Below are 26,880 nucleotides of genomic sequence, written 5' to 3'. Positions count from 1 at the left end.
AGAGCCTTCAAAGAAGATGTTGAATTTGAAACACCTTTAGCTTACTTTGATTCAGCAGTGGGAATATCTCCCATTCTAGCAAAACTACCCTTGAACATTCAAGAGAGATGGGCTTCAAAAGCAAACAGTTACAAGGAAACAAACAACGTTCATTTTCCCCCATTCTCATTGTTTGCCACCTTCATACACGATCAAGCAAAGATCAAAAATGATCAAAGTCGCCCTTCTTGTGATCGTCAAAAAATTACCGCTGTGGTAATTTTAGAAAACCGGTTAATGCTAGGAAAACTGATGTCACAGACCGCAAGTCTATGGAGGAATTCTGCCCATTACATAGGAGAAATCACAGTCTAAATAAATGTCGAGCATTCAAATCAAAAAGTATTAGTGAAAGAAAGCAATTTCTGAAAAATAATAGAATTTGTTTCAAGTGTTGTGATTCAAATAGGCATCAAGCAAAAGAGTGTCGTATTTCAGTAAAATGTAGTGATTGTGGTAGTTCAAATCACACTGGTGCTATGCATGTGGCAAGTTCAAGTCCTCCACAACAGAATGGCGGGGAGCGAGAAGGAACAAATGATACTGTTCATAACAAATGTACACAGATTTGTGGCAACGGACATGGAAAATCTTGTGCTAAATTTGTACTAGTTAATGTTTTTAGTTCTGAAAACCCATCGATTGTTGTCAAATGTTATGCAATGTTAGACGAACAAAGTAACAGGTCACTTGTTAAACCAGAGTTGTTTACACTTTTAGATATAGATAGTCAAGAGTTTGAGTACACACTAAATTCTTGCGCTGGCACACATGTTACACGTGGTCGCCGAGCCTCTAATTGTGTCATTCAGTCCGTAGATGGTTCTGTTAGTTACGACTTGCCCACACTCATTGAATGTTCAGACATCCCAAACAATCGTGAAGAGATCTGTTCTCCTCATGATGCAAGTTGCCATCCACATTTATCCCCCATTGCTGGCTACATACCAGACATTGATGATAAAGCTGAAATTTTGCTACTGATAGGTAGAGATCTTGTAGAAGCACATCATGTAAATGATCAAGTCTTAGGTCCCCCTGGAGCGCCTTTTGCTCAGAAGCTAGGGCTAGGATGGGTAGTGATTGGTGAGGTATGTATTGGTAAAGTCCATGCTCGGGATCAAGTAAATGTCAACAAAACTCAGATTTTGAACAATGGTCGCCCGTCATTGTTTCAGCCATGTAGTAATAGATTTGTTTTAGATGAAAGAGTTTGTAGCTTGTATGACCCTGTATTTGTTCAAGAGCCGAATGATGATAAGTCTTCCTTTTCTGTAGAGGACAGAGAATTTTTGAGTATCATGGATAATGGTTTTAAGAAAACCACTAGTGGTAAGTGGGCTGCTCCACTCCCTTTCAAGACCCCTAGGCAGAGGTTACCCAATAACAAATCTGAAGCTCTTAGACGAGCTAAGTTTTTTCATACTAGCTTGCAGAAGAATCCTGAAAAGAAGGAACATATGACAGAGTTCATGGGCAAAATACTGTTAAACGGTCATGCTGAAGTTGCACCAGATTTACTAGATGGGGAGGAATGTTGGTATTTACCAATATTTGGTGTTTATAATTCAAAAAAGCCTGGTAAGATCAGAGGGGTTTTTGACTCGTCAGCTGCATATCAGGGAGTATCTTTGAATTCAGTGTTGTTAACAGGTCCAGACCTTACTAACAACTTATTAGGCGTTTTGATGAGGTTCAGGAGAGAACTTGTAGCAGTTGCTGCAGACATCGAACAAATGTTTTATTGTTTTGAGGTTAATAAGGAACACCGAAACTTTTTGCGGTTCCTTTGGTATCAAGACAACGATACAGAGAAACCTTTGATAGAATATCGCATGTGTAGGCACGTTTTTGGTAATAGCCCCTCTCCTGCTATTGCCACATATGGTCTTCGCAAATCAGTAGAGAACAGCGAGGAAGATGTTAAAGACTTTGTTTACAATGACTTTTATGTAGATGACGGTCTAATGTCCCGGTCCTGTCCAGAAGAAGCAGTAGACTTAATGAAACGGTCTCAGGTAGCTCTTAGGCATAGTTCATTGCGTCTACATAAGGTAGCATCTAATGATGTAGAGGTAATGAAATGCTTTCCAGTTGATGATCTTGCTAAAGATTTGAGAAGTTTGAACTTTGAGAAAAATTTACCTATGCAGCGTAGCCTGGGCCTTGAGTGGGATTTGAACTCTGATTCGTTTGTTTTTGTGGTTGAAACACCACACAAAACTCCTACGAGAAGGAACGTCTTGTCTACGGTTAATTCAGTGTTTGACCCTATAGGTTTTCTAGCTCCTTTCACCATAGTGGGGAAACTTATACTCAGAGATATAGTGACCGAACATAGTGACTGGGACAAACCATTGTCCACAGCTTTAGAGGCAAAATGCCTTCACTGGAAGAATTTACTCCATCCTTTGAGTAGCTTGCAAATACCTCGAAGTTACTTTTCAGTATCACTCAGAGTTATCACTGATTTAGAATTGCATGTATTCTGTGATGCATCAGAACAGGCAATATCAGCAGTAGCATATTTGGTAGGACATACAAATGACTGGACCTCCCATGTAGCTTTTGTTATGGGAAAGTCAAAAGTCGCTCCGACTAAAGGTCATACCATCCCTCGTTTAGAGCTCTGTGGAGCCGTTCTTGCTGTAGATATTGCTCAAACAATAGTTGATCAGTTGAGATTAGAATTAAGTCTGATTAAGTACTATACAGACAGTAGGATCGTTTTAGGTTACATTCACAATCAAACTAGGCGTTTTTTCACTTATGTTAGCAATCGTATACAAAAGATTAGACGTGTTAGTGAACCAAAGCAATGGAATTACATTTCGTCTAATGTTAACCCTGCAGATATTGGAAGCAGAGGTGCTTCTCCTGATGAGTTGCAACGTAGTTCATGGTTTTTAGGTCCAACTTTCCTACGTAATCAGTCTGAGTCAATTCCAGAGTTCTTTCCGATTGTTGACCCAGATCAGGATAAAGAAGTCCGTTGTAATGTGTCAGTCAATGTTGCTAGTATTGAAGTTTCAGAACACCTTGGAAGCAGTAGGTTTGAAAAGTTTTCATCATGGTCTAAACTTGTTGCAGCTCTTTCTACCTTGAGACATGTTGCTTGTTCTTACTGCAGTGAGTCACAGTGCAAAGGTTGGCACAGATGTCCACTTTCTAAGAGTCCAGACTTTCAGTTGCAAACTGAATGTCTCATTTTTAAGGTTATTCAAGGTGAAGTTTACAAGAACGAGGTCATTTGCTTGAAAGGTCATCGCAATATTGAAAGGGATTCTTCTATCTTAGCCCTTGACCCATATCTTGATGAGCATTGTGTTCTTAGAGTAGGTGGTCGCTTAAGTAGAAGTAGTCTTGAGTCTAGTCAGAAACATCCAGTAATTGTGCCAGGAAAACACTATGTAGCCAAACTTCTAGTCAATCATTTTCACACCCTTGTGCAGCATCAAGGTCGACAATTGACTGAAGGTGCAGTACGAGACGCAGGTTTCTGGATAACGGGTGGAAAACGTTTAGTTTCTTCTCAGATTTACAACTGCATAACATGTAAGAAACTAAGAGGCCGGTTCTTAGAACAGAAAATGTCAGATTTACCGGTTGATAGAGTTAAACAGGCAGCCCCTTTTTCTTATGTAGGTGTCGATGTTTTTGGGCCCTGGTCAGTGGTGTGTAGACGTACACGTGGAGGTCAAGCTTCATCTAAAAGATGGGCGGTGTTGTTTACTTGTCTCACAATAAGAGCAATTCATATCGAGGTTATTGACGAAATGTCATCCTCCGCTTTCATAAATGCTCTCCGTAGATTTATATCTATCCGTGGCAAAGTAAAACAGTTCCGTTCAGACCGCGGAACAAATTTTGTTGGCGCCACAGACCACCTTAACATTGATGCGGTTAATGTAGAAGATGAGAAAACTCGAGCTTTTTTATATAAACAGGGTTGTGTATGGGTATTTAATGCTCCTCATAGCTCTCATATGGGTGGTTCCTGGGAAAGGATGATTGGTATAGCACGTAGGATTTTAGAATCTATGTTAGCTCCTGTCAAAACTCTTACACACGATGTTCTAGTGACCTTCATGGCTGAAGTTAGTGCCATCGTTAATAGTCGGCCTATTGTCTCAGTATCGAATGACCCTGATAAGCCTGAAATACTGAGTCCTTCTACATTACTTACCTCTAAGATTGACTGTGACATTAGTAGTTACGGTAATTTAGACATTAAGGCTTTATACAGAGAACAGTGGAAACGTGTTCAATACCTGGCTGAACAATTTTGGCTTAGATGGAGGCGAGAGTATTTGAATTCCTTGCAAAAACGTCAAAAATGGAACTATGAGAAAGTTCCTATAGAAGTAGGTGACATAGTGTTACTTAAGGACAGTGACAGTAGTAGAAACTGTTGGCCTATGGGAAAGGTATCTAAAATTTTCCCAAGTGTAGATAATAGAGTTCGCAAAGTTGAAGTCATAGTGCATAGGGATGGCAAGTTAACATCCTTTACTAGACCCATTGTTGAACTAGTACTTCTTGTTAAAGCAGAACACTAATTTAACAAATTGAACAGTACAGTGTGTATGTATATAATTACAGTTGTTTAGAATGCAAGAAGTCGTGTTACACATACTTTAAGCACTCCTTTTTTGTAACCTGTTTTACTTAATTTGTTGATTTCTCGATTGTTATGTATGCATTTTTTAGTAGTTTTGAACTCGAGATGTTTGAAACTTTATATATTACAACACTATCAAGGAATTTAGAATTACCTACATGTGTAGATAAACTTTGAAGTTTGTGTAAACATTTAAGCAGTAATTTTGCAATTTCACATTCATTCATCTTTGGACAAAATTGGTAGGTCTTTTTCAGTATTATACCAAACGCCTGGTAAAACTAATAAATTTTTTTTTTACTTCGTCATATCATTATAGCGATTGTTTTTGTTGTATAGGTATTTTTTGATTAAGTGCATACTTTTTAATACATATAGTAACCTGCATTGAGAAATGTTGCTATACAATTCATTAGATTTGTGTAAACCGTCTGAGGTATTTATTACACAGACTGTTCTAACGATGTGTACATTTAATATATGTTTTGTACAAAATTGTGAAGGTGGATAAGAAATCCAACTTTGAGTTGAAATTGTGATATCTTGAGATATCAGGCGGGGAGTGTGCTGACCCCCAGCGCTTTTGAGCATTGTTCTTTTTGGTAGTTTTTTCTTGTTGGTAATTTTTCATCTTGCGTATAGTTTATCTTATCGGAAACAGCTGTTCAAACACGAGGTGGTTTCTTCCAAAATTCAGAATAAACATAATTTAGTGGTCCATTTATGCCCCGTCATGGTGTAAGTTTGGTTCTTTTGAATCATACCGATATTGTTTCATAATAGCTAATTGCTTTTTATAGTATATATAGTTATTGTTGCGAAAATTTGATTGTTCAAGTCGGAATGTATTCGTACCCTATTTGTTACGTACATTTTCATAAATGGTCTTCAATAGAAATACTGTTATAAACTTCATTGCCACTTGTATACTTTCATAAATATAATAATTAAATAACTAGAATTAGTTTAAATTTCGTATTGTTAAATGGTATAACAGAAAATGTTCATATTTTGATAGATTTCCATTCTTGTATTTGCAGACTTTTACCACACTCGACACACGCATACATTAAACCCAATAAATTTTGGAACAATAGAAAGTGTTGTGGTCATTGGTTAGCTAGCTGTAAATCCCAAGACAGCATACTGTCCGTCTGTATATCAAATTTCAGAGTCTAAATCGATTTGATAGCTTTCAAATTAGCGCCTACAGCGTGTGAAAAACAAAATAGGATAATGATTAAATGAAAGAATGATTTACTCATTTGTATTAATGTAATCGATGTCTGTCTATTTGTTGTTGTTATAGTACTTCATGGCACAAAATACGCAAGGTTAAAGTAAAATGAAACTTGATTTTTTCCTAAATTGATTTTTAAAACTCCCGCGATTTATACTGCTTACGTTCTGCTTTGAGAGTGGTAGTGCGTCACGTTACAAAGAATGGCAACTCATAACTAATGAGATGTTTATTTTCCGGCCATTGAAAAGCTTTTTGCGGTCCTATAGCGATATTTTCGTGGAAATGACCGTCAAAATCGTCCGACTGTAGATTGCGTCCGGCTTAAGATCAGTTTACCCTATCACACGTACGGAAATTGCCGAGTGTCATTACGGGCTCAGTATCTTAATATTTACATGTACTGCAGTGTGTATATCTATTTTATGTGTTTCTAGGTTGGTGAATTCATAGTCACCTTCTAAGAAATTCAAATCTTTTGAAAACAGGTGCAAATATCATATTTTCATTACTAGTGTACAAATGTAAAAAAGGGATTGTCCTATATACATTTCAGATTTACTACAGTTTGCTCATAATGATCATTACAGTGAATCTGCGTTCATCCGAACACAAGGATCTTTCTACTGTTAAACCTAAAACGAACTACCTGAAACAAACATTTAGTTATAAAGCTGTGCACATATATGGAATTAACTTCTTTTTTACATAAAGCTTCATAATATGTCTACGTTTAAGCGTGTTTTAAAGAATTTTCTCTTGCTACAATAGTTTTTTGCAATTTATTAATTGTAATAACAAGGATTTTGTTGAATTAATGTTACTTGTTTCCATATGAGCTTGAATGTTGAATAATTCGGTGAACAGTAATAATGATAATTCATTAATTGTATTATCTTATATATAATCCAAACCTGGAACATGTATAATATTTTAAAGGACAGACTTTCCTTTTTCGCACGTCTTAATTATCGTGAATATACTTGTAATTTGTGTATATAATGACTATTTAAGACTTAGAACTATAATCTGAGACGCGTTTGTCGAAGAAACATTTAAGTAATTCTGATATGTGTATTTTATTATAAATGTGCAATCATAAATTGACTGTATGATTGTGTAGATGTATGAATTTAAGAAATAATTTATAGCAAAAGAGTGTTTTAACACTATTTATGCTATATGGGCGGTTATACGTCGGGCGTCATAACTTTACGAGGGCGCAGCCCGAGTGAAATTATTTGTACGACGTATTACCGCCCGAGTGTAGATAGTGTTAAGACACGGTTTGCTATAAACTGTTTCGATTCTGCACTCAGTTAAACAATTTCCGGATGATAACTTGAGAACGCTTGGGCCTATGATCATATATTTTGGTACACAGGTGTATCATCATAAAATACAGGTCAAGTTCGACTTTGGGGTCTGTAGGTCAAAGGTCAAGGTCACAGTGACTCGGAACAGTTAAACGGTTTCCAGATGATAACTTGAGAACGCTTGGGTATAGGATCTTAAATTTTTGTACACTGGTGTAACATGATAAAATACAGGTCATGTTTGACTTTGAGTTTAGTAGGTCAAAGATCAAGGTCACAATAACACGAAACAGTTAAACGGTTTCCGGGTGATAACTTGAGAACGTTTGGGCCTAGGATCATGAAAATTGATAGCGAGGTTGGTTATGACCAGCAGGTGACCCCTAATGATTTTGAGGTCAGCAGGTCATAGGTCAAGGTCAGTGACCAGGAAAACTTAAACGGTTTTCGGACAATAACTTCATAACGCTTGGGACTAGGATCACGAAATTTAATAGGGAGGTTGGTCATGACCCGTAATTATTTTGGGTTCCAAAGGTCAAAGGTCATTTAAACCTTTTCCGGACAATAACTCGAGAACGCTTGGGCCGAGGATCATGAAACTTCATATGAGGTTGATCATGACCAGCAGATGACCTCTACTGATTTTGAGGTCAGTAGGTCAAAGGTCAAGCAAGTTCAGCTTTGATATTGGCTTAGTTCTGTGACAAGGCCGCCCGCTTAGCTCAGTAGGTAGAGCGTCGGTCTACGGATCGCGGGGTCGTGAGTTCAGCAATTTTTTTCCTTCTTTATAAAGTACCCCTAAAAGGACTTTCTCCCAATTGAAAAATGCAATCTTTTTTCCCAATTATCATCCAAAAATTCCCCAAATGACCAAATTAAGTTTGCATTTTGATGATTGCAGAAGGAAAACTTAGTTACGTTGACATTCACCATGATTTAACCATTTAAAAAGTTTGTTTGATGCTATTTACATGCAATTAAAGGAAGAAGCATTCTAAATGATGTTATTAATTAACTATAAAAATTCCCAATCTGAGTAAAAAACTCGCTATTTTTCCCAATTTATCCGGTACCAGACCTTTTCCCAAAAGGACAAAAAATCACTGGAGTTCGATCCTCGGGCGGGGTGTATGTTCTCCGTGACTGTTTAATAAACGACATTGTGTCTGAAATCATAGGCCTCCACCTCTGATTTATGTGGGAAAGTTGGCAGTTACTTGCGGAGAACAGGTTTATACTGGTACAGAATCCAGGAACACTGGTTAGGTTAACTGCCCGCCGTTACATGACTGAAATACTGTTGAATAAAGGCGTTTAAAACAAAACAAAGTGACAAGGCCATATTGTGGGGGTATAATTGGTCACTCCTGTGACAACTCTTGTTCGAATTTGTCTGAGAATCCCTTCTTTGCTCGCTTGTGAATACTTGCTGTAATGGGCACAATTCAGTACGAACATCTTTTTTTCATAAATATTCAGACATCTCAGTTCAGAAATATTCAGAAAGATATTTAGAAATTTTCAGAAATATATGGAAACTGAATTAAACTTAAGATAAAATTGACACTGTAATGATACCGAAGACAGTTGTGATGTCTGAAAGCTGCTATTGTGTTTAATAGTTTATAAGAAACCTAAATGCAAAGCAAAACTTGATTAAAATTTCTAACCTGGACATGCGCACTCGAATACTCTACCATAAATGAGGAAAGCATAATATGCTTTTCAAACATATAATTGTTTCTTGTCCGCTCTAACTCTTTAACTGCTCGAAGGATTTCAAAGAAACTTGGCACAAATGTTCACCACACCGAGACGATGTGCAGAGCGCATGTTTTGGATGTCTCACTTCAAGGTCAAGGTCACAGGATTCAAAGGTCATATCAGTTTGTTTCGTGTCCGCTCTTTAACTCTTGAACTGCTTAAAGGATTTCAAAGAAAATTGGCAAAAATATTTACCTTACCGAAACGACGTGCAGAGCGCACGTTTCGGATGACTCACTTCAAGGTAAAGGTCACACTTACGGGTCAAAGGTCATATATGACTTTGCTTTGTGTATATTGCTCTTGCTCTTGTTTTTATTTGGCAGATCCCTGTTTTGTTCACTTACGATAAAAAAAAGAATAACTTTCCTTTTATGTTAGTATATACTATAAATGGCTTATTTTGATTTTTTTATTATTGGCCGTAGGGAAAAACCGAGACCACATTCTGTGGTACAACACGGATGGTACCTCTGATATTTAGGTGTATTTCGACATACCTTTACCTGGTAAGGATTTTTATGCCCGCGGCATCTACTGATGCGGGAGGCATATAGTCATTGTCCTGTCCGTCCGTTCTTCTGTTCGTTCGTTCGTCCGTCCGTCCGTACGAGGTTAACCAAATGGGACCGTTTCGTCTAGCATCAATACCCCTTACTAGAATGACTTGATACTAATGCAGATGTAACCTGTGACCATTCCTCATCTTCAGACATCACCTGACCTCAGTTTGACCTTGACCTTGACCTCTTTTTGGACTTAGGTTGCTTTATATGGGCCATCTCTTGGTTAACCAAATGGGACCGTTTCGTCTAGCACCAATACCGCTTACAAGAATAAATTGATACTAATACAGATGTAACCTGTGACCATTCCTCATCTTCAGACATCACCTGACCTCAGTTTGACCTTGACCTCATTTTGGACTTAGGTTGCTTTATATGGGCCATGTCTTGGTTAACCAAATGGGACCGTTTCGTCTAGCATCAATACCGCTTACAAGAATGAATTGATACTAATACAGATGTAACCTGTGACCATTCGTCATTTTCAAACATCACCTGACCTCAGTTTAACATTGACCTCGTTTTGGACTTAGGTTGCTTTGTATCGACAAGGATGCCACCGGGGGCATCAAGCGTTTATTGAATGCAGCTCCTTGTTTCTAGATTAGAATTTTATTTTTGAATTTCTTCCCTTTGTTGTTCCTGTCCTTTTGGGTTCAACAGTCAAGTTCTTTAAATTCTGCTCCCATCCTCTGATGTAAACCTTCGGGCGTTTATTGCCTCGCTTGGTTCATATGTGATAAATTACGATTCCGGTACATTTTTAATTACCATTCTATTGTTCTTGGAAACGGTAAACATGTATTAAATATCCATAACCAGGGCCCAGAAATCAACAATATTACTAAAAGCACATACTGAAGATTTTTAAACGATTTTTTATCTCTCGTTATTACAAACATGAAATTACCAAAAATGTTCATATAACTTTAACATTTGGTAAACAGGAGCACAGTTTCAAGAATAATAACTTTACGTTCGGGTTATTTTGAGTACAGGTCCACACATTTGGAGTACGGATGAGTACGAACGTAGTGTCAAGATTTCAAGCTGTTTATATATATTCGTCCAGAAATTAGATAAGTTTTAAAACAAAGCGGCTGATGCTTACCAAAATCATAAATATGATTCCTAAAAACAAATTAAAGTACGTAATTCTGTGCATTTTTTATCTGAACTATTTTTAAACAACCATTATTTGATGAAATATCATTATGAGTCTTTCGCTCTGAAAAAATTATCAATATTTTGCTTCTTTTATGTAGCTATATTGAAATACTATGCGGAATGTAAGAAAATAGATGATGGTTACTGATGTTATTGGGAATATGACTGGATGAAAGTTTAATTTTATTACGGCCATTACAAATAAAAATTGGGCAGTTTGTTTTGTAATAACTATTTTTTAGTTGCCGTTGATAATTGTTACTTATATACTAAAATTATGCTCTAAAAAGTTCAAAGTTCATAGAAATTTGTTTTGTTTCTTTTAATTAAATTGATGTTACCATGGAAACGAACGCCCGTGACCAGATTGACCACTGACCTATTTAAGAAACACCTTCGACTTTTTAATTTGCATTTTCAACAATATCCATGAGAATAAATCAGGGCAGAAGAACGATTTTTCATAAATAATGTCAGACGATTCAAAACAATACAAAAAAGTTACTACGTAAGAAAATAAGATGTTTTAAGCTACAATTAACAGAAGATAATTTTATTTAATATTCCTATGTACGAAATTAAGATATATAGAAAAAACAAGATATGAACTATTTTAATCATTTCTGTTGCCCTTGTGTTCACTTCGAACTTTAAGAAAAATCGTGTACTCTGTACAGTTCAATATTATTTTTCTGATTATATTACCCAAATAATCCATGTTTGGTCATTAACAGAATGGTACTGAAGCTGTCGAAAACCCGTTTTCATACATAGTTGCTTAAAAATTAGAGAAAATGCTTTATAACCCTGAAACACGAGCCCCGCGATATATGAAGCTTATATTAAAAAGACTAACGCGCTTACAAGTAAAATAATCAATTATGCAGACATTTACGGATTAACAATGAAATCAAAATACCACTGAAAATGTTAAATATCCGTATATCCTTCTTCTTTCAATATAAAATACATTGTATTTCAAACCTAAATAGAACATGTATAACCTGAAGGGACAAGAGATAAACGGCATTGAGATTGTAGCAGTTAAAACATTAATTACAAGAAAATACAAGAAAACTGCTGCGGTTCATCTAATTTTAATTTACCCTGAAACAAAGTAACCTACTCCCTTCAGTTAATAATAAATAATCTTGTGGTACATGATTGAACATCCTGGCTCGTGTAATTTGTGAAGTCTGAATAAAATGGTTACACTAGCGGCAGTTATTATACCAATGGCATACCCATCTAGGAATATAACCTAAAATTCCGCTCATAAGTGAGAGAAAACCAAAATAATTCTTTGTTTTACGTTTTATAGAAGAAAAGTATAGATTTGGTTTATAAACTGATACTGTTCCGTAATTGAACATACTTAATATACAAAAGACAACGGGGAATACGCCGTCTTGGCCCCCTCGCTTTAGAAAATACTTGTACTAGGTATCAAATCTCAGTAGAATTAAATAATAGTTCCCCTTCAAAATTGTACTGTTAATACAAGATAAAAATCCTAACCAATGCTTATAAAATGGCTGGCTTCTAATGTCTTTGCCCTGCAGACTGGTGTCGCCGACAGTATAAAGGCTGTAAATAAGTGTTGTAAGAAATCCTTTTAAAGTGATGAAAAATTCTGATAGATAATACTTACCTAACTGAAGGGTACAGAACGAGAGCGAGGGAGAGAAAGTGTCCTAATGCACACCGAGCTTGCCCAGATTTGATCCCAGGGGCATGAAATGAACAAACTTGGTAGAAGACGACTAGACAACCTACATACCAAATATCAAGTTCCAAGGCATTGAGGTTTTGGAGAAGAAGATTTTCAAAGATTATTCCTTTATGTTGCCATGACAAGGGTGCGGTCGGGATTCTCCATGAGGATTTGAGTTATTGAACAAATCTGGTAGATAATACGAAGGAACATCAGGCTAAGTTTTCATCAACATCAACCGAATGGTTTCAGGGATGATTTTTTAAGAAAACCGTTGATGCACAACGCAGTAAGATGAACACCGGACCCGGTCCAATCCTTTTATACTAATAAATCACCCTAAATAAAGTTTAGGTGGGCTAAAGATATATCAAATTGTGCATAATTCATTCCTGATGTAAGTGATAATTTCAAGTGCTGTTTAGTATTTAAATACAAACCAAGTTCAGTAATGCGACCGACGCCATCGCCGCACGGTAAAATAGTTTATGCAATGAAGTTGTTCTTAATAGAAGGGTTCTCGAGTTCCAACCAACACATAAGTCCACTTGCAGCCAGACATTACACAGGCTTGTAATGCGATTCTCGTTTCCATGCGTTGAGTCGTTAACGGATGCGTTTTGTGCAAGCTAAAAAACCTTAACTAAGTGACATATATCTAAGATCACAGTAATACGTCATGAATAACTTAGGCTTTTTAGATCGTGTGAGGTCCACAATCACGTTGAGCCCTCTACGGATCAAATTTTGTGACCGCTCAAAGATAAACTCCCGATTTGCCTCTTTTGCATGCAACGTATAGAAAAGCATCTGCTCTATAAAAATAAATTTTACTCCGAAACGACACGTCACGCCTGCCGTAACCAATTCGGGCATCGCATCGGCAATGCAACCCCTCAAACTGTAGACGCCACCCTTAACTTCAAAACTTCAGGTTACAGGGGGGACAAACACAAGAAATATATTGAAACCCGAGATTAAGAAGGCTTTTAATGCGATTTCGTTCCTGCGTCGAGTCTTATAGGGATGCAGTTATGTGAAAGCTGAAAAATAAATCTCGCCAGTCCGTAATCTTTCATATGCAACGTAAAGAAAACCTTATTGCTCTGTAAATAAAAAATGTTACTCTGAATTATACGGGCGTCCCCCTGCCCCAACCACTGCACGAATGGCAATGACAACCCCCTCCAAATGGTAGATCTCCAATGTTAACTCCAAAGATATGGCCTTCAATGTATGAAGGAGCAATCACATAAGTTACTGCAGCCCGATATTTAACAGGCTTGTAATGCGATTTTCGTTCCTGCGATTGAGTCGTATACGATTGTTTTGTGAAACTGAATAAAAATACCTAGAAATATGTATCTCAGTCACAAGCATGAATTCTTTATGCTTCTAATATCGAGTGAGGTCCTATTTAACGTTGAACCCTATACGGATTAGTTTGTAAAAGCACAAGTAATCACCCGGTACCATATTCTTTCACATGCAAAGTAGAGAAACCATTTGCTCTGTAAATATATAAATTTATACCTCCGAACTGAAACCACCACGCTGCATAACCACTGCACCGAAACGGCAATACAACCCCTCAAAAATGTAGATCACAATCTGCAACTTCAAAGATGATAGCCTAAATGCAGCTTGAGAAACCAAACAATATCACTATAGCCCAATAGTAAACAGAGGCTTATAATGCGATTATTCCGTTTCATCATTGCGTCCTTATAACGGATGCGTTTATTGAAAGCTGAAAAAAAAAAACAACTATGACATATACCTCCGGTCACAAAGCAGAATTACTAAGGATAATAATATCGGTGTGAGGTCTCATTTACGTTAAGCCCTAAAGCGATAAGGTTTTGTGAAAGCGAAAAGTAATTTTTTCCCGGTATCATTATAATATTGTAGCACATTGAAGCAACGTAGTTAGAAAACATTAACATTAAATATAGAAGTAGCTCAAATTGATACCGTCACCCAGCACTTGACCAATTCACCGAATCGGCAATGCAACCCCTCTAATTGTAGACCGCAATCTTAACTTCAAAGATATACCTTCAAAGACTGGAGGAACAAACAAAATTGACTGTGCCCGACCATTACCACGGCTTGTAAAGCGCTTTTCATTCCAGCGTTGAGTCGTATACGGATGCATTTAGTTAAAGCAGGAAAACCTTAACAAGGACATAAATCTAGGTCACAGAAGCAAATGATATTAAGGCCTTTTAATATCGTGCGAGGTCCTCATTTAGTGGAGCCCGATACGGATAAAGTTTTGTGAAAGCTCAAAGAATCTCCAGTAACAATGTAATCTGATCATAAGTACACGTATAGAAAATATTTGCTTGCTCTGTAAATAAATAACCTTTACTCCCAAAGATACCGTCACACTGGCAACTAACAACAGCACCAAATCGACATTGAAACGCCGCAAATTTAGATCATAATCTTAAAACTTCAAAGATATACCTACAGTGACGAGGAGGGACAAACACTCAGCTACAGAAGCCCAGATTTACGAATAGGGTTTTAATGCGGTTGAGTCGTATACGGATGCGTTTTTGGTGAAAGATGAAAAAATCTCCCGGTACTGTATATCTTATCAAATTCAACGATTAGAAAACATTTGCACTGTACATATATAATGGTTACTCCGAATTTGAATACCGGTCACCCTGCCCTACCCACTGCACCGAATCGCAATGCAACCCCTCAAACTGTAGATCACAATCTTACTTCAATGATATTACCTTTGTGACAGGGAGGCCAAACGCTAAAGCACTGTAGCCCGACATTAATCAAGAATTCAAGATGCGATTTTCGTTTCTGTGTCGTATACAGATGCTTTTATTGACAGCTGAAAAATAAACTAGTTACATATATCTTAGGTACCACAAAGAATGACATGAGGAAGAATATGACTTCATGCCCGACATGGAGAAAATCGATATCAGGGGAGACAACGCTAGATGTATTGGTAAACAGGAGACCGGCATTGGCCATGTCGATATCTATTGCCTCCGGTAATAACCCCTGGATGTTTATTTCACCTTTCTAGAGGTTTTCCATAAGAAATAAAACAAGCATAATTGACATGCACCTTTAGTTACCAATAATTAAAAGAAGGGAACTTTGCATAAGAAATTTAAAAAGGCATTTTTACCAAACAATACTTAATATGTAGTTTTCTTAAATGTTATTTGCATTTGCTTTCATTTAAGAAATTGACATTGTATAATCAAATCGATTTCGAATAGGTTAATATTCTGCCTTTCTTTTCTGAGTGACAAATAGTATAATTATGTTTTCACATGTTACAGACCCCAGTTAAAATCCTGATAATGCCCTTGGTAGATTTTTACAACACGTCCAGTTTATCAGTCACAAGGGAATACATTAATAAGCCAAAGAAGTATAAAATATCTTTTAAAACTCCTTTTGATATAAGGTTGGTGTTTTTCGAAAACGGTTTGATTACAAATTGAACTAGTGTTAGATATATTTGAATTGAATTTTTTTTACACTAAAATGGTTCAATATATACAAATCAATAAAGTATTCATTATATATCGAAAAGTAAGAAATTAAATGCATCGAAAATTATGGTACGTTTGTAGAAATAAATAAAATGAGACTTTGTCCGCCCTTGTCACATTGATCCATTTTCGCTTTCGTTTTAATATATAAGCAATCAGCGTGTACAATTTTGCCATTTTCAACGTGAATATAACAAACAACTTTTACCAAACTGATGCAAAATAAACTTACAAAAAAAATTGATGCCGAGAAAGTAACATGACATTACAATTATATTCAAAACGCATTTATAGCCTTAATCAGTGTTGTATTTGTCTGTGTTGTTTTAACGCTCCTTATTTAGTGGAATGTGCCAATCAAACGGATATATATACGCGGTGATGGATCAACAATTCCAATCAGCTTCCTTATTAAGAATACAGCATAGAAATGACCATCATGTACAATCATTTTAAACTGAACATGTACTAAAGTGTTCATCAATGGACAATTTTCATGATATTTAACTGGAAAAAAGAAAATAAACCAGTATCAAATTTTCACGAAAGTAAAATTAATTTTCACCCCATGAAAACAAAAAGATCATGACATTTGTTTTCCTCTAATTTCCATAAAAGTTAGTCGAATCTCATGAAAACATACAATAGCAGATATTTTTTATATCATCTGCATTCATGGTAAAACTTAATCTGTTATCCAAGATATAGCTTTATTTTATTATTAAAACCGTCATAATTGTTGCGCAGAAGTTCATCAAGAACAATGTGGAAAATCAAATTCCGTTATAAAACCAGACATTTTTTACCATAAAAAATACATCTCTTGTACATGAAAATCCTCCGGCCAATAATTTCGCCTTTAATTTGACCTAGCGGACTTTAGGTGCCCTCTGTGCTTCCGAGAAATCTACCCTTACCTATTATCTTTTGAATCTATTATCCTTTTCCTGGCGGGGGGGTGGTTTATTTGGCATACTGACACTGGAATATTTTAAAATGAAAATAAAAAGGTAAGACAACACATAAGAAATGCGCATCCTTTGTTTTTAGAACTAGGAATATTAACGCAATATTACTTGAATTTCCTCATGTGTAACATTTGTGATATTAGCACAAAAAGACTTATTCGCGAAGAAATATTGAATTTAAAACTTACACTTATTGTGTCGAATAAAATATTCACTCACCAATTACCAAACTGGGGATTAAATCATCTACTTTAACCTTTTGATCACGATACCGCATGTTCACGTGACATGTCGACTGCCCATGACGCTACAACAACACTTCGCACAGATGTAATTATTCTTCCAAACCAGTGGAAATTAAACCGTCTAAGAACGAAATCAAATTTATTTTACAAAAATGAAATAAATATCATTAAAAGATAAATTTATTGAGAGTAAGGAAACCATTTGCACCTAAGCTTTCATATTAATCATTTTATCCAAAAAAATTACTTTTTAAAAACGCATGGAAGAGAATTTATACAAATTTTTTATAGAAAATAGAAGGGGAAAGATGACGAGATGATGGCATTAAACATCATGTTAGGGAACGAATCAAAAAATAAAAAATAAAATTTAATGTAAAAATACCGTGTGATGAATCAAATTTCTTATTTCTATACAGAAAATCTGACCGCTATCGAGTAATGACCGAGGAATATGGTCTTCGGTATAAATACTAAGTGATTTTAATATAGTGATGAGGTCCTCATTTTACTTTAGCCCATGGTAAGGATAAGTTTTGAAGAAAGCTCAAAGTAATCACCCTACCATATATCCTGTTCATATGCAACGTAAAGAAACATTTGGTCCTGTAAATAAATATTTTACTCCGAATTGATACCGCCACCCTGCCACTAACCAATGCAGCCGAATCGGCCAATGCACCCCTCAAACAGAAGATCATATTCAAAGCTTTAACGGTATTTTTTTCAATGACAGGAAGGGAACAGTCCTCTAAGTCACTGTAGCTCGACATTAAAAATGGCTGCCAATGCGATTTTGTTCCTGCGTCCGCTCCCTATACGGATGCGTTTTTGTGAATGCTGGAAAAGTAATCTCCCTGTATCCTATATCTTTCCTATGCATCGTAAAGAAAACATTTCTCTGTGTAAATATATAAAACCTGTAATCCTAACTGATCACCTGCCCATACCAATGCAATGCCAACCCCTCAAATTGTAGATCACAATCTTAATTCAAAGATATAATTTCAATATCAGGAAGGGAGCAAATACGTAATTCACTGCAGCCCGACATTATAACAGAGCTGAAATGCGATTTTCGTTGCGATTCGTTCCATTATGCGTCATATACGGATGCGTTTTGTGAAAAACTGAAATAATTAACTAGTGACATATATCTCAGGTCACAGTAGCATGAATTACTAAGGCTTTTAATATCGTGCGAGGTCCTCATATAAGTTGAGCCTTATACTTATTTTATGACATTCCATGTACAACCAGCTCATTTGAAAGAAATTTAGTTTGAAGTACATAATGTTTCTTCTCTACTTTTCGTATTAAGTGTAATGGTCTTGGACATATACCAAGACCAAGGTTATATTCCGAACACATGGCAAGCGTAAAATAATAATAATAAAATAATACCGGACAAATGATGGAGTATTTATATTTAACGAACTGAAAGGCCTGTGTACAGCCAGGGACTACGGGTTGCGCCTAATATATGTACAGGTAAATTTCCCTGACATTAACATACTCTGCATCCACACTAAAATGAATATATTTGGTATAAGGCGGTTGTACGTTCCTAGTGCCTTTGTTTTTTCAATTACAGAACGATACAAAAGAAGGATTTGCTATGTCACACCACCATGCAGCCCTGTCTTTTTAACCAGAATGACAACATTCTATATCTATAACGTCTGGTTTACATTTTCTCTCATGCAGATTCCACTAGGGTTAGTATCCAGTCACAGAAAGCATATATACATGCATTTGTTCATTGATTTTGATAAGTTTTCTGGCATAAAAAACGCAATTTTCCAGAATGTAAGTGGGGAAAGACAGGTTTATAGTTCAAATATCATTAAGGGAAAGCTGCTGTTTACCTCCTTGGTTGGGGGAGATTTTTTTTATTGTCTTGTTTTTTGTTGGGGGTTTTAACGTCGCGCCAACACAATTATAGGCCATATGGCGACTCCCAAGTTTGATGGTGGAGAAGACACCCACAGCCACCTCCGTGCATAAGCCAGCTGTAGCTACCACCACAATAAGAAACAAAGCTCCAAGATGAGGCTCGAACACACATCGTTGAAGGTCAAGTGAGTTAAAGTCAGCGACCTTAACCACTCGGCAACGAGGCCCATTTGTTTTGGAGCAAGAGGGTCATCATTCGAAAAGTATATATATATAAAATCTGCTGGTCATGAACAACCTCTCTATTAATCCTTGATCTAATGCCTAAGCATTCTGAAGTTTATCCTCCTGAAACAGTCTAACTGTTCAGGGTCACTTTGCCCATAGGTGGACCTCAAAATCAATATGGGTCATCTGCCTGGTCCTCCCATCAAGTTTCGGGTGATCCTATGTCCGCAAGCATTTTTCCAAGTTTATTGTCAGAAACGGTTTTTGACTTCCGGGTCCCTTTGAAACCCTGACCTTTGACCTACTGACCTCGAAATCAATTAGGACTCGCTAGCTATTTTAAGAAATAGCAATTTTTTACAAACAAAATGCGAATTACAAAGTGTTTAGGCGCAAGCATAAACATAAGCATGCTTAAATTATACGTTTTAATAAATGTTACATAATTGTGTCTTCAAGATTCCTTTGTGAAAATGGCCCCTGCATCAGTCCGGGTTTTCTGAGTATGCAGGAACATGTCCCTCCATTTCCGGAGTAATGAAGTATTTCGACCCACCACATAGAATAATGACCCCACGGTCATTATCTATAGAAAAAAGTGAAATCCCCCCCCAACCCCAGCCCCGTCATAGTATTATGACCTCCAGATCAAAGTACTCTGACTCCCCCCCGTGAAGTAAACTGAACCGCACGAAGAATATTGACCTCCCATAAAAAAACGACCCCCGTCATTTGACAAAATTTAGTGATAACTCAGTATCTAAGGCCTAATTGCTGCATTTTATCCCCCACCCGGGGGAGGGGGCAATAGATTGCTCTTGTTCCGTCCGTCCGTCCTTCCGTATGCCCATTAGCCCCAATTACCCTCACTTGACACAGAAATCCGGCATTCCGAAGCAACGGGAAAAAGGATTCTATTTCTAGACGCTGTATCTCCGTGTTATACATTTTTTAAGGAAAATAACAATTCACAATACGTTCACACAACTCACTCAGCGTCAAATAATCCCTCAAACTTCGGTATGAAGAAATTCTTCGAAACAAAACGCACAAAGAAACTGCCAACATAGAACTTAGTATTAATAGAAGTTTGCAATACTATCATTGGGCAGTAAAGTACGGTCGCGCAACAATAGAAAGTAGTATAGTAGTAGTGCAGTGAGTAGTGGGCAGTTGCAGTAAGCAGCAGCAGTCAGCAGCAGCAGCAGCAGCAGCAGAGGAATAAGTGACAGCAACAACAGCACAGAAGAAGAAGAGGTAGATGTAACAAGACGTAATAGTGGAAGCAGGTATAGTAGTATCAGTAGTAGCAGTTTGTGTGTAGTAGTAGTAATAAATAAGTAATAGTATTAAGTAGTAGAAGAAGTACATGTCGTAATAGCAGTAGAAGAAGCGGCACCAGTAGTAGTTGTACAATCAAAATGTTAACTATTGCCATGGAGGGTATTAGAGCTGTAGAGGATCTAGTAAAATTGTCCGATTCGGTTTTGGGTAGGGGATCACTTTTTAATAGAAATTATCGTCGAAAGTCTTTTTTAGGAGCCGGGTCTTACACACGGAAAGAGTACACTTTTTAAATAGAATAATGTCCGGGAATCGATATTGTATGAGAGTTCGCATGTAGTATTTTCGAGCAGATGAGTATTTTACATTGAAGGAGTACACTTTTTTATATAGAATAAAAACGGGTCGATTATTCTATGCATTCGAAGGGAGTCAACTTAGGGAAATACAGTAATTTACTTGGAGGGGTCAGATTTAACTATAGAATAATGACCGGGGGGTCGTTATTCTATATAGTTTTCAAAGAGTCAGTTTATTATTATAAGGGGCCACGTCAATATTTTCCATGATAGGAGTCACATTTTCTATAGAATAATGACCGGGGTCGTTAATCTATGGGGGTCGAAATACTTCATTACACCGGCTCTCCAATAATGTCTACATGCCCCATACATACTTCCTGTTAAATTTATCTGATAATATATATATGTATATCTTTCCGGAAATCTTTTTGTCCCCCTCTATATAATTGCCATATGTGCCATCACGTGCCATGCCACCCACCGCCATAGCCACCACATGCCATGCTCTGGTATCTGACTTTAAAAATTGATTTGTTAAATGTTGTTATTCTTTCGGAACAACGTCTCAACATTTTTAAAAAATCTCGCGGGATACAAGTAAAAATCCAACAAAAATTGCAACGTAAATAAAATAGTATTGCTACGGATGAACGTCCGTCACGCTCTGCACTCGGGGGATAAAAATATAAATAAAATTTATGCAAGTATTATACTTTACCAGATTAAAAAAACGCAACGGTAGTCCTCTCGGCGATAAAATTACTCCCAACTGGTAACAGACACAGATGATTCCTAGCCAAAATAAAGCCCAAGAAACATAAGAGAAAACCGTTAAGATATAAGCTCTTTTTAGAATAAGGAAGTCTGGTTCTTTTACAGGTGATATAACGAAAGAATATACGCGAAGCCGTACCTTTCCTGGGGAAGAACCATACTGGCCATTTAGAGTGAGATGCTCAAGAACATCTCAGAAAATGTCTTGTTTTCCTGGACCGGCATTCGAAACCCCTCAGACCTGCATTGCCAGACCTATTGATTGACTGGTCAAGCTGTTACCAACAGGCAAATCGGGGCACGTAAGCATTTATTGCTTTATGCTCGTAAACACATTAACTAACGGGGATTGCCTGCCATTTTTACTGTGCACCACATCATGCCTGGGACGACAATTCTTTGCACAATAGAAGGTATATAAGGATAAACGTAATATTCATTTCATTATTAGCAGCAATGTTCAATTAAACTAAAAATATACTTAAAATATAATCAAATAATTACTATCGAAAAGAAGTCACCACGGTTAGCACCGTAACGCTCCAGCAATCAATGTTGGTAGTTTATACGACATAATTTACATTATCAAAAATAATAGAAATGCACTATTGTGTCAATTGTAACAGATATTCGATGCTGCTTCTTGTTACAAAAAGTCCCAGATATAATGTTCCTTTAAAAAAAATCATAACAAATACAAATTTTAGTGAAAAGTTTATACAATTTTGAAATAAAGAAGAGCAGAAAATAATATCATTTGGGCCTAGAAGATAAAACTAAACCACTGTCTTGTCTGGTTTATAGTTCATATAACTTCAATTTATTTATTGCACTTTTCTTCGCATGAACTTCTGTGTGTCTTATATCCTCTTTTTTTCTTTTCCCGCATTTCAATATCTGCGCTATCCAAATGACAACAGAGAAAGCAAACCCCATTGAAATCCGTGCATGAACCACGGACTGTATCCCTTCTCACCATGCCAGTCCCAATTTACACGCGCCATATCACCCACCAGGAAACAATACACATCATGTCAGTTCATAAGTAGTTTGCCGAATTGCAGTAGATTTAATAAGACAGGTTGTTAATGTTCACATTAACTCTGCAATTCATGAAATAAAAGATTTTTATTTAGGTTAAGACTAACGTTTAGCCCGATTGTGGATGGAACTTCAAGTTTATTTGAGCACTATCAAATCCTCTCCTAGAAAAAGAAAAAAAAAAAAAGTATAACTGGTGTCCCAGTGCGAAGGCGTGGCGTTTACCTCAGTGGGACTCGAGCCCACGAACAACCGGTAGAGCGCCGACTCCTTAATCACTCGACCACCGCTCCCTTCAATCGACTTTATAGAAATCGACATTTTTATGTGACAACGAATGCATTATAAATCAAAATATGTTTTATACAGCACATATAGCTACATTCATTGGCATATTTTTCATATTCATCTTTATACAAGATGCTTCTATCAAATGAGTTTGTGTAAAAAAAATAAAGCATCACCTGTATTTTTTCCTCTTTTCATGAGGAAATACGTAGGATATCAAACAAAAAACTTTAGGCAACAGCTAATGCCAATGTTGAAAAAAATCACTAATTACATCGAGCTGTTATTCATGTAAGTAGTCTATAACTGAATGCAAAACCGAGTCGATTTCAAAAGGGTGGACGGCCGCTTTTACTATAAGCTTACAAAAAACAGCTCTAACACTTCTAATGAAAATAAAATATTATGTATTATTAAATAGTAACTATTAACAATAATGGTAACAAGAAAAGGTAACGCAACCAGTCGTCGGACAAACGAGCCGAAGCTGTCAGGTTGTCGAAACAAATATGCATGAATATTACCTACAGATGTCTGAGACAGACTCTGTAATTGTACAAGACCAGCTTAACATTTTCAAAAACCCCTAATTGTGTAAAAAATGCTTTAATTTCTAGTATAAATCATTTCAAAACCACTGAAATTGTACAATAAATGTTTTTAGTTTCGTGCTTTTTCATTTAAAAAACAAGAAATTGTACAAATAATGTATAATTTCTAGCATTATTACTTTCAAAAACCCCTCAAATTGTACAATAGTTTTAGTTCCGTTCATTATCACTTCAGTAATGATCGGCGGGCCATAAAAACACATCGAGTTTTAAAACAAGAACGTCCTTATTCCAGCAAACAAAATCCAAATGACTTCTACTTGACACTGTGACAAGGGCAAGAACCAGATTCATGAATCGAATTCAGAATTTCTAACCCGCAATAAAACACATGGGTCCAATCTCCCCTACATTGTAACCATAAAAGGGTTTAGATGCACTGCTTATTCGGTAAGCTCAGACCCGTTCTTTTTTATAAACAAATATATTCTGCTACAAAAAGGTAGTGGGTAGAGTCCAAGAAGAATTGAGCATAGCCAAACACAACAGAAACAACTTCACATCGGGGGTTAAGTATGCCAATCAGTAACTGACACAGGTATAGGGCCAATCATAAAATAGACACTATATAGGCTAATCATAAATAGAAACTGTACTGCAAATCATAAAATAGAAACGCGTATAGGGGCCAATAAAAAAATAGAAACCAGTAATAGGCATACATGAATAGAAACTGCATAGGCCAATCATAAATAAAACTATATAGGTCAAACATAAAAAGAGAAACCGTATAGATCTGTATAGGCCAATCATAAACAGAAACCATACAGGTCAATCCATAAATAGAAACTGTATAGGTCAATCAGAAATAGAAAAAAAAAGGCCTATCATAAATAGCAACTGTATAGGCCAATCATAATCAGAAACGATAGGTCACTAATAAATGGGAAATGTACAGGCCAATAATATACAGAAACCTTTATAGGTCAATCATAAAATAGATAACTAAATAGGCCAATCATGAATAGAAACCATTGAGGTCAATCATATATAGAACACTGTATAGGCAAATGCAGAAACAGAAACCGAATAGGTCAATCATAAATAGAAACTGTAAGGCAATCCCATAAACATAAACTGTACAGGTAAATCTACAATGAGAAACTGTATAAGCCCATAGAAACTTGTATTGGTTAATCATAAACAGAAACCAATCATAAATAAGAACGGTGACAGGCCAATCAAAAACAAAAACCGAATAGGTCAAATCAAAAATAGAAACTTGTATTGCCCATCAAAAACAGAAATTTTCCGTCAATCGATAAATAGAAACTGTATAAAGCCAAACCATGAACAGAAACATGTAGGTCAATATAAATAGAAACTGTATAGGCCCAATCATAAAAAGAAAACAATCATAAATAAAACGGTATAGGCCCAATCATAAATAAAACGTTACAGGCCAATCCTAAACAGAAAGCGGTAAAGTCCAATCTTAGAATAGAAACCGTACAGGACAAAAGAAAAAGAAATGGTACAGGCCAAACCAAATACAGAACCTGAGTAATAGGCCAATAATAAATAGAAACCAATCGCCAATCATAAAACAGAAACTGAATAGTGCCAATCATAAATAGAAACCGCCGTATAGGTAAATCATAAATAGAAAACCACATAGTTTCCAATCCAAAAAAAGAAACAGTCTAGGTCTATCCCATATATAGAGAAACCGTAATAGGCCAATCATAAACATCAACTGATAGACTCCAATCATAAATAAAACCGTATACACCAGTCATAAATAGAAACCAGATAGGACAATCATAAATAGAAACCGTATAGGCCAATCATCAAAATAGAAACTATGTAGGCCGGTCATAAATAGAAACAATGTAGGCCAGACATAAATAGAAACCGTATAACCAATCATAAAAAGAAACTGTATAGGTTACTCATAATAAAAACCAATCATAAATTAGAAACCGTATAGGCCTATCATAAAGATAAAACCTGTATAGTGCCAGAGTCATAAACAAATTGGAATAGGTAAGATCATACATAGAAACTGTATAGCTCAATCATGAACAGAAACCATAGGTCAATTAAAATAGAAACCAGTATCGGCAAATCATAAACAGAAACTGTATAGGTCAATTCATAAGTAGAAACTGAACAGGCAATCATAAACAGAAACAGTATAAGAAGAAATCTTTTAGAAACTGTAATAGGTCAATCATAAATAGAAACAGGCAAAAATATAAACGGTACCGGCCAATCATAAATAGAAACGGTATATGCCAATCATAAATAGAACCCATATAGGCCAATCATAAAAAGAAACCAATCATAAAAATAATCGGTAAGGGTCAATCATAAATAGAAACTTCACAGGTCAATCATAATCAGAAACCCGTAAAGGCCAATTCCTAAAAGAAACCATATAGGCCAAGCATAAATAGAAAACCATATAGCCAATCAATAAATAGAAACTGTATAAGCCAATCATGAACAGAAACATGTAGGTCAAATGTTTTAAAAAATAGAATCTTTATAGGCCAATCAAAAACATAAACTGTATAGTCCAATCATAAATAGAAAAACAAACATAAATAGAAACGGTATAGCCAATTCATAAATAGAAAACGTAACAGGCAAATCATAAATAGAAAACGGTAAAGTCCAATCAAAAAAAGAAACCGTACAGGCCTAATAGAAAAAGAAATGGTATATGGTCAAATCATAAACAGAAACCGATAAGGCCAATAATAAATAGAAACCAGATAGCCAATCGTCAACAGAAACCGAATAGGCAATCATAAATCACGGAAACCATATAGGTCAATCATCAATATGAAACCACATAGGTCAATCATAAAAAGAACCGTAAAGGTCAACATATATAGAAACCATATAGGCCCAATCATAATCAAAACAGTATAGGCCAATCAAAAGAAACCGTATACACAACCAGTTCATAAATTAGAAACCAGATAGGTCAATCATAAAAAGAAACCGTATAGGCCGCCCCAAACATGAAATAGAAACTATGCAGCCGGTCATAACTAGAAACTATGTAGGCCAGACATAATATAGGAAACCGTATAGACACGCTGATAAAAAGAAACTCTCTAGTCCTAATCAAAATAGAAACCGAAATAGGCCTATCATAAAACGAAACAGAATAGGCCAAATCATAAACAGAAAAGGTATAGGGCCATCATAAATAGACAACTGTATAGGCCAATCATATACAGAAACTTTATAGTTCACTCATAAATAGAAACGGTAATATGCAATCATGAACAAAAGCACCATAAGGTCAATTAAAATAAAA

The 26,880-nt window shown here is 36.2% G+C and overlaps 1 protein-coding gene across 1 annotated transcript; it reads left to right on the top strand.

The window, feature by feature from the left end:
- The first annotated feature begins 311 nt into the window (after positions 1-311).
- Positions 312-4,598, top strand: LOC123562171 (uncharacterized). The gene has a single exon (XM_045354821.2). The coding sequence runs from the start codon at positions 312-314 to the stop codon at positions 4,596-4,598; it is 4,287 nt and encodes a 1,428-aa protein (XP_045210756.2).
- The last annotated feature ends 22,282 nt before the right edge of the window (positions 4,599-26,880 follow it).

The sequence above is a fragment of the Mercenaria mercenaria genome, chromosome 2, assembly GCF_021730395.1.
Source record: "Mercenaria mercenaria strain notata chromosome 2, MADL_Memer_1, whole genome shotgun sequence".
Lineage (NCBI taxonomy): Eukaryota > Metazoa > Mollusca > Bivalvia > Venerida > Veneridae > Mercenaria > Mercenaria mercenaria.
Note: the sequence above shows the minus strand (reverse complement) of the source record. Positions and strands in the feature narration are given on the sequence as shown.

Excerpts from the sequence above, each read along its gene's own strand:
- LOC123562171 (XM_045354821.2), top strand. The coding sequence starts at position 312 with ATGGAGGAATTCTGCCCATTACATAGGAGAAATCACAGTCTAAATAAA.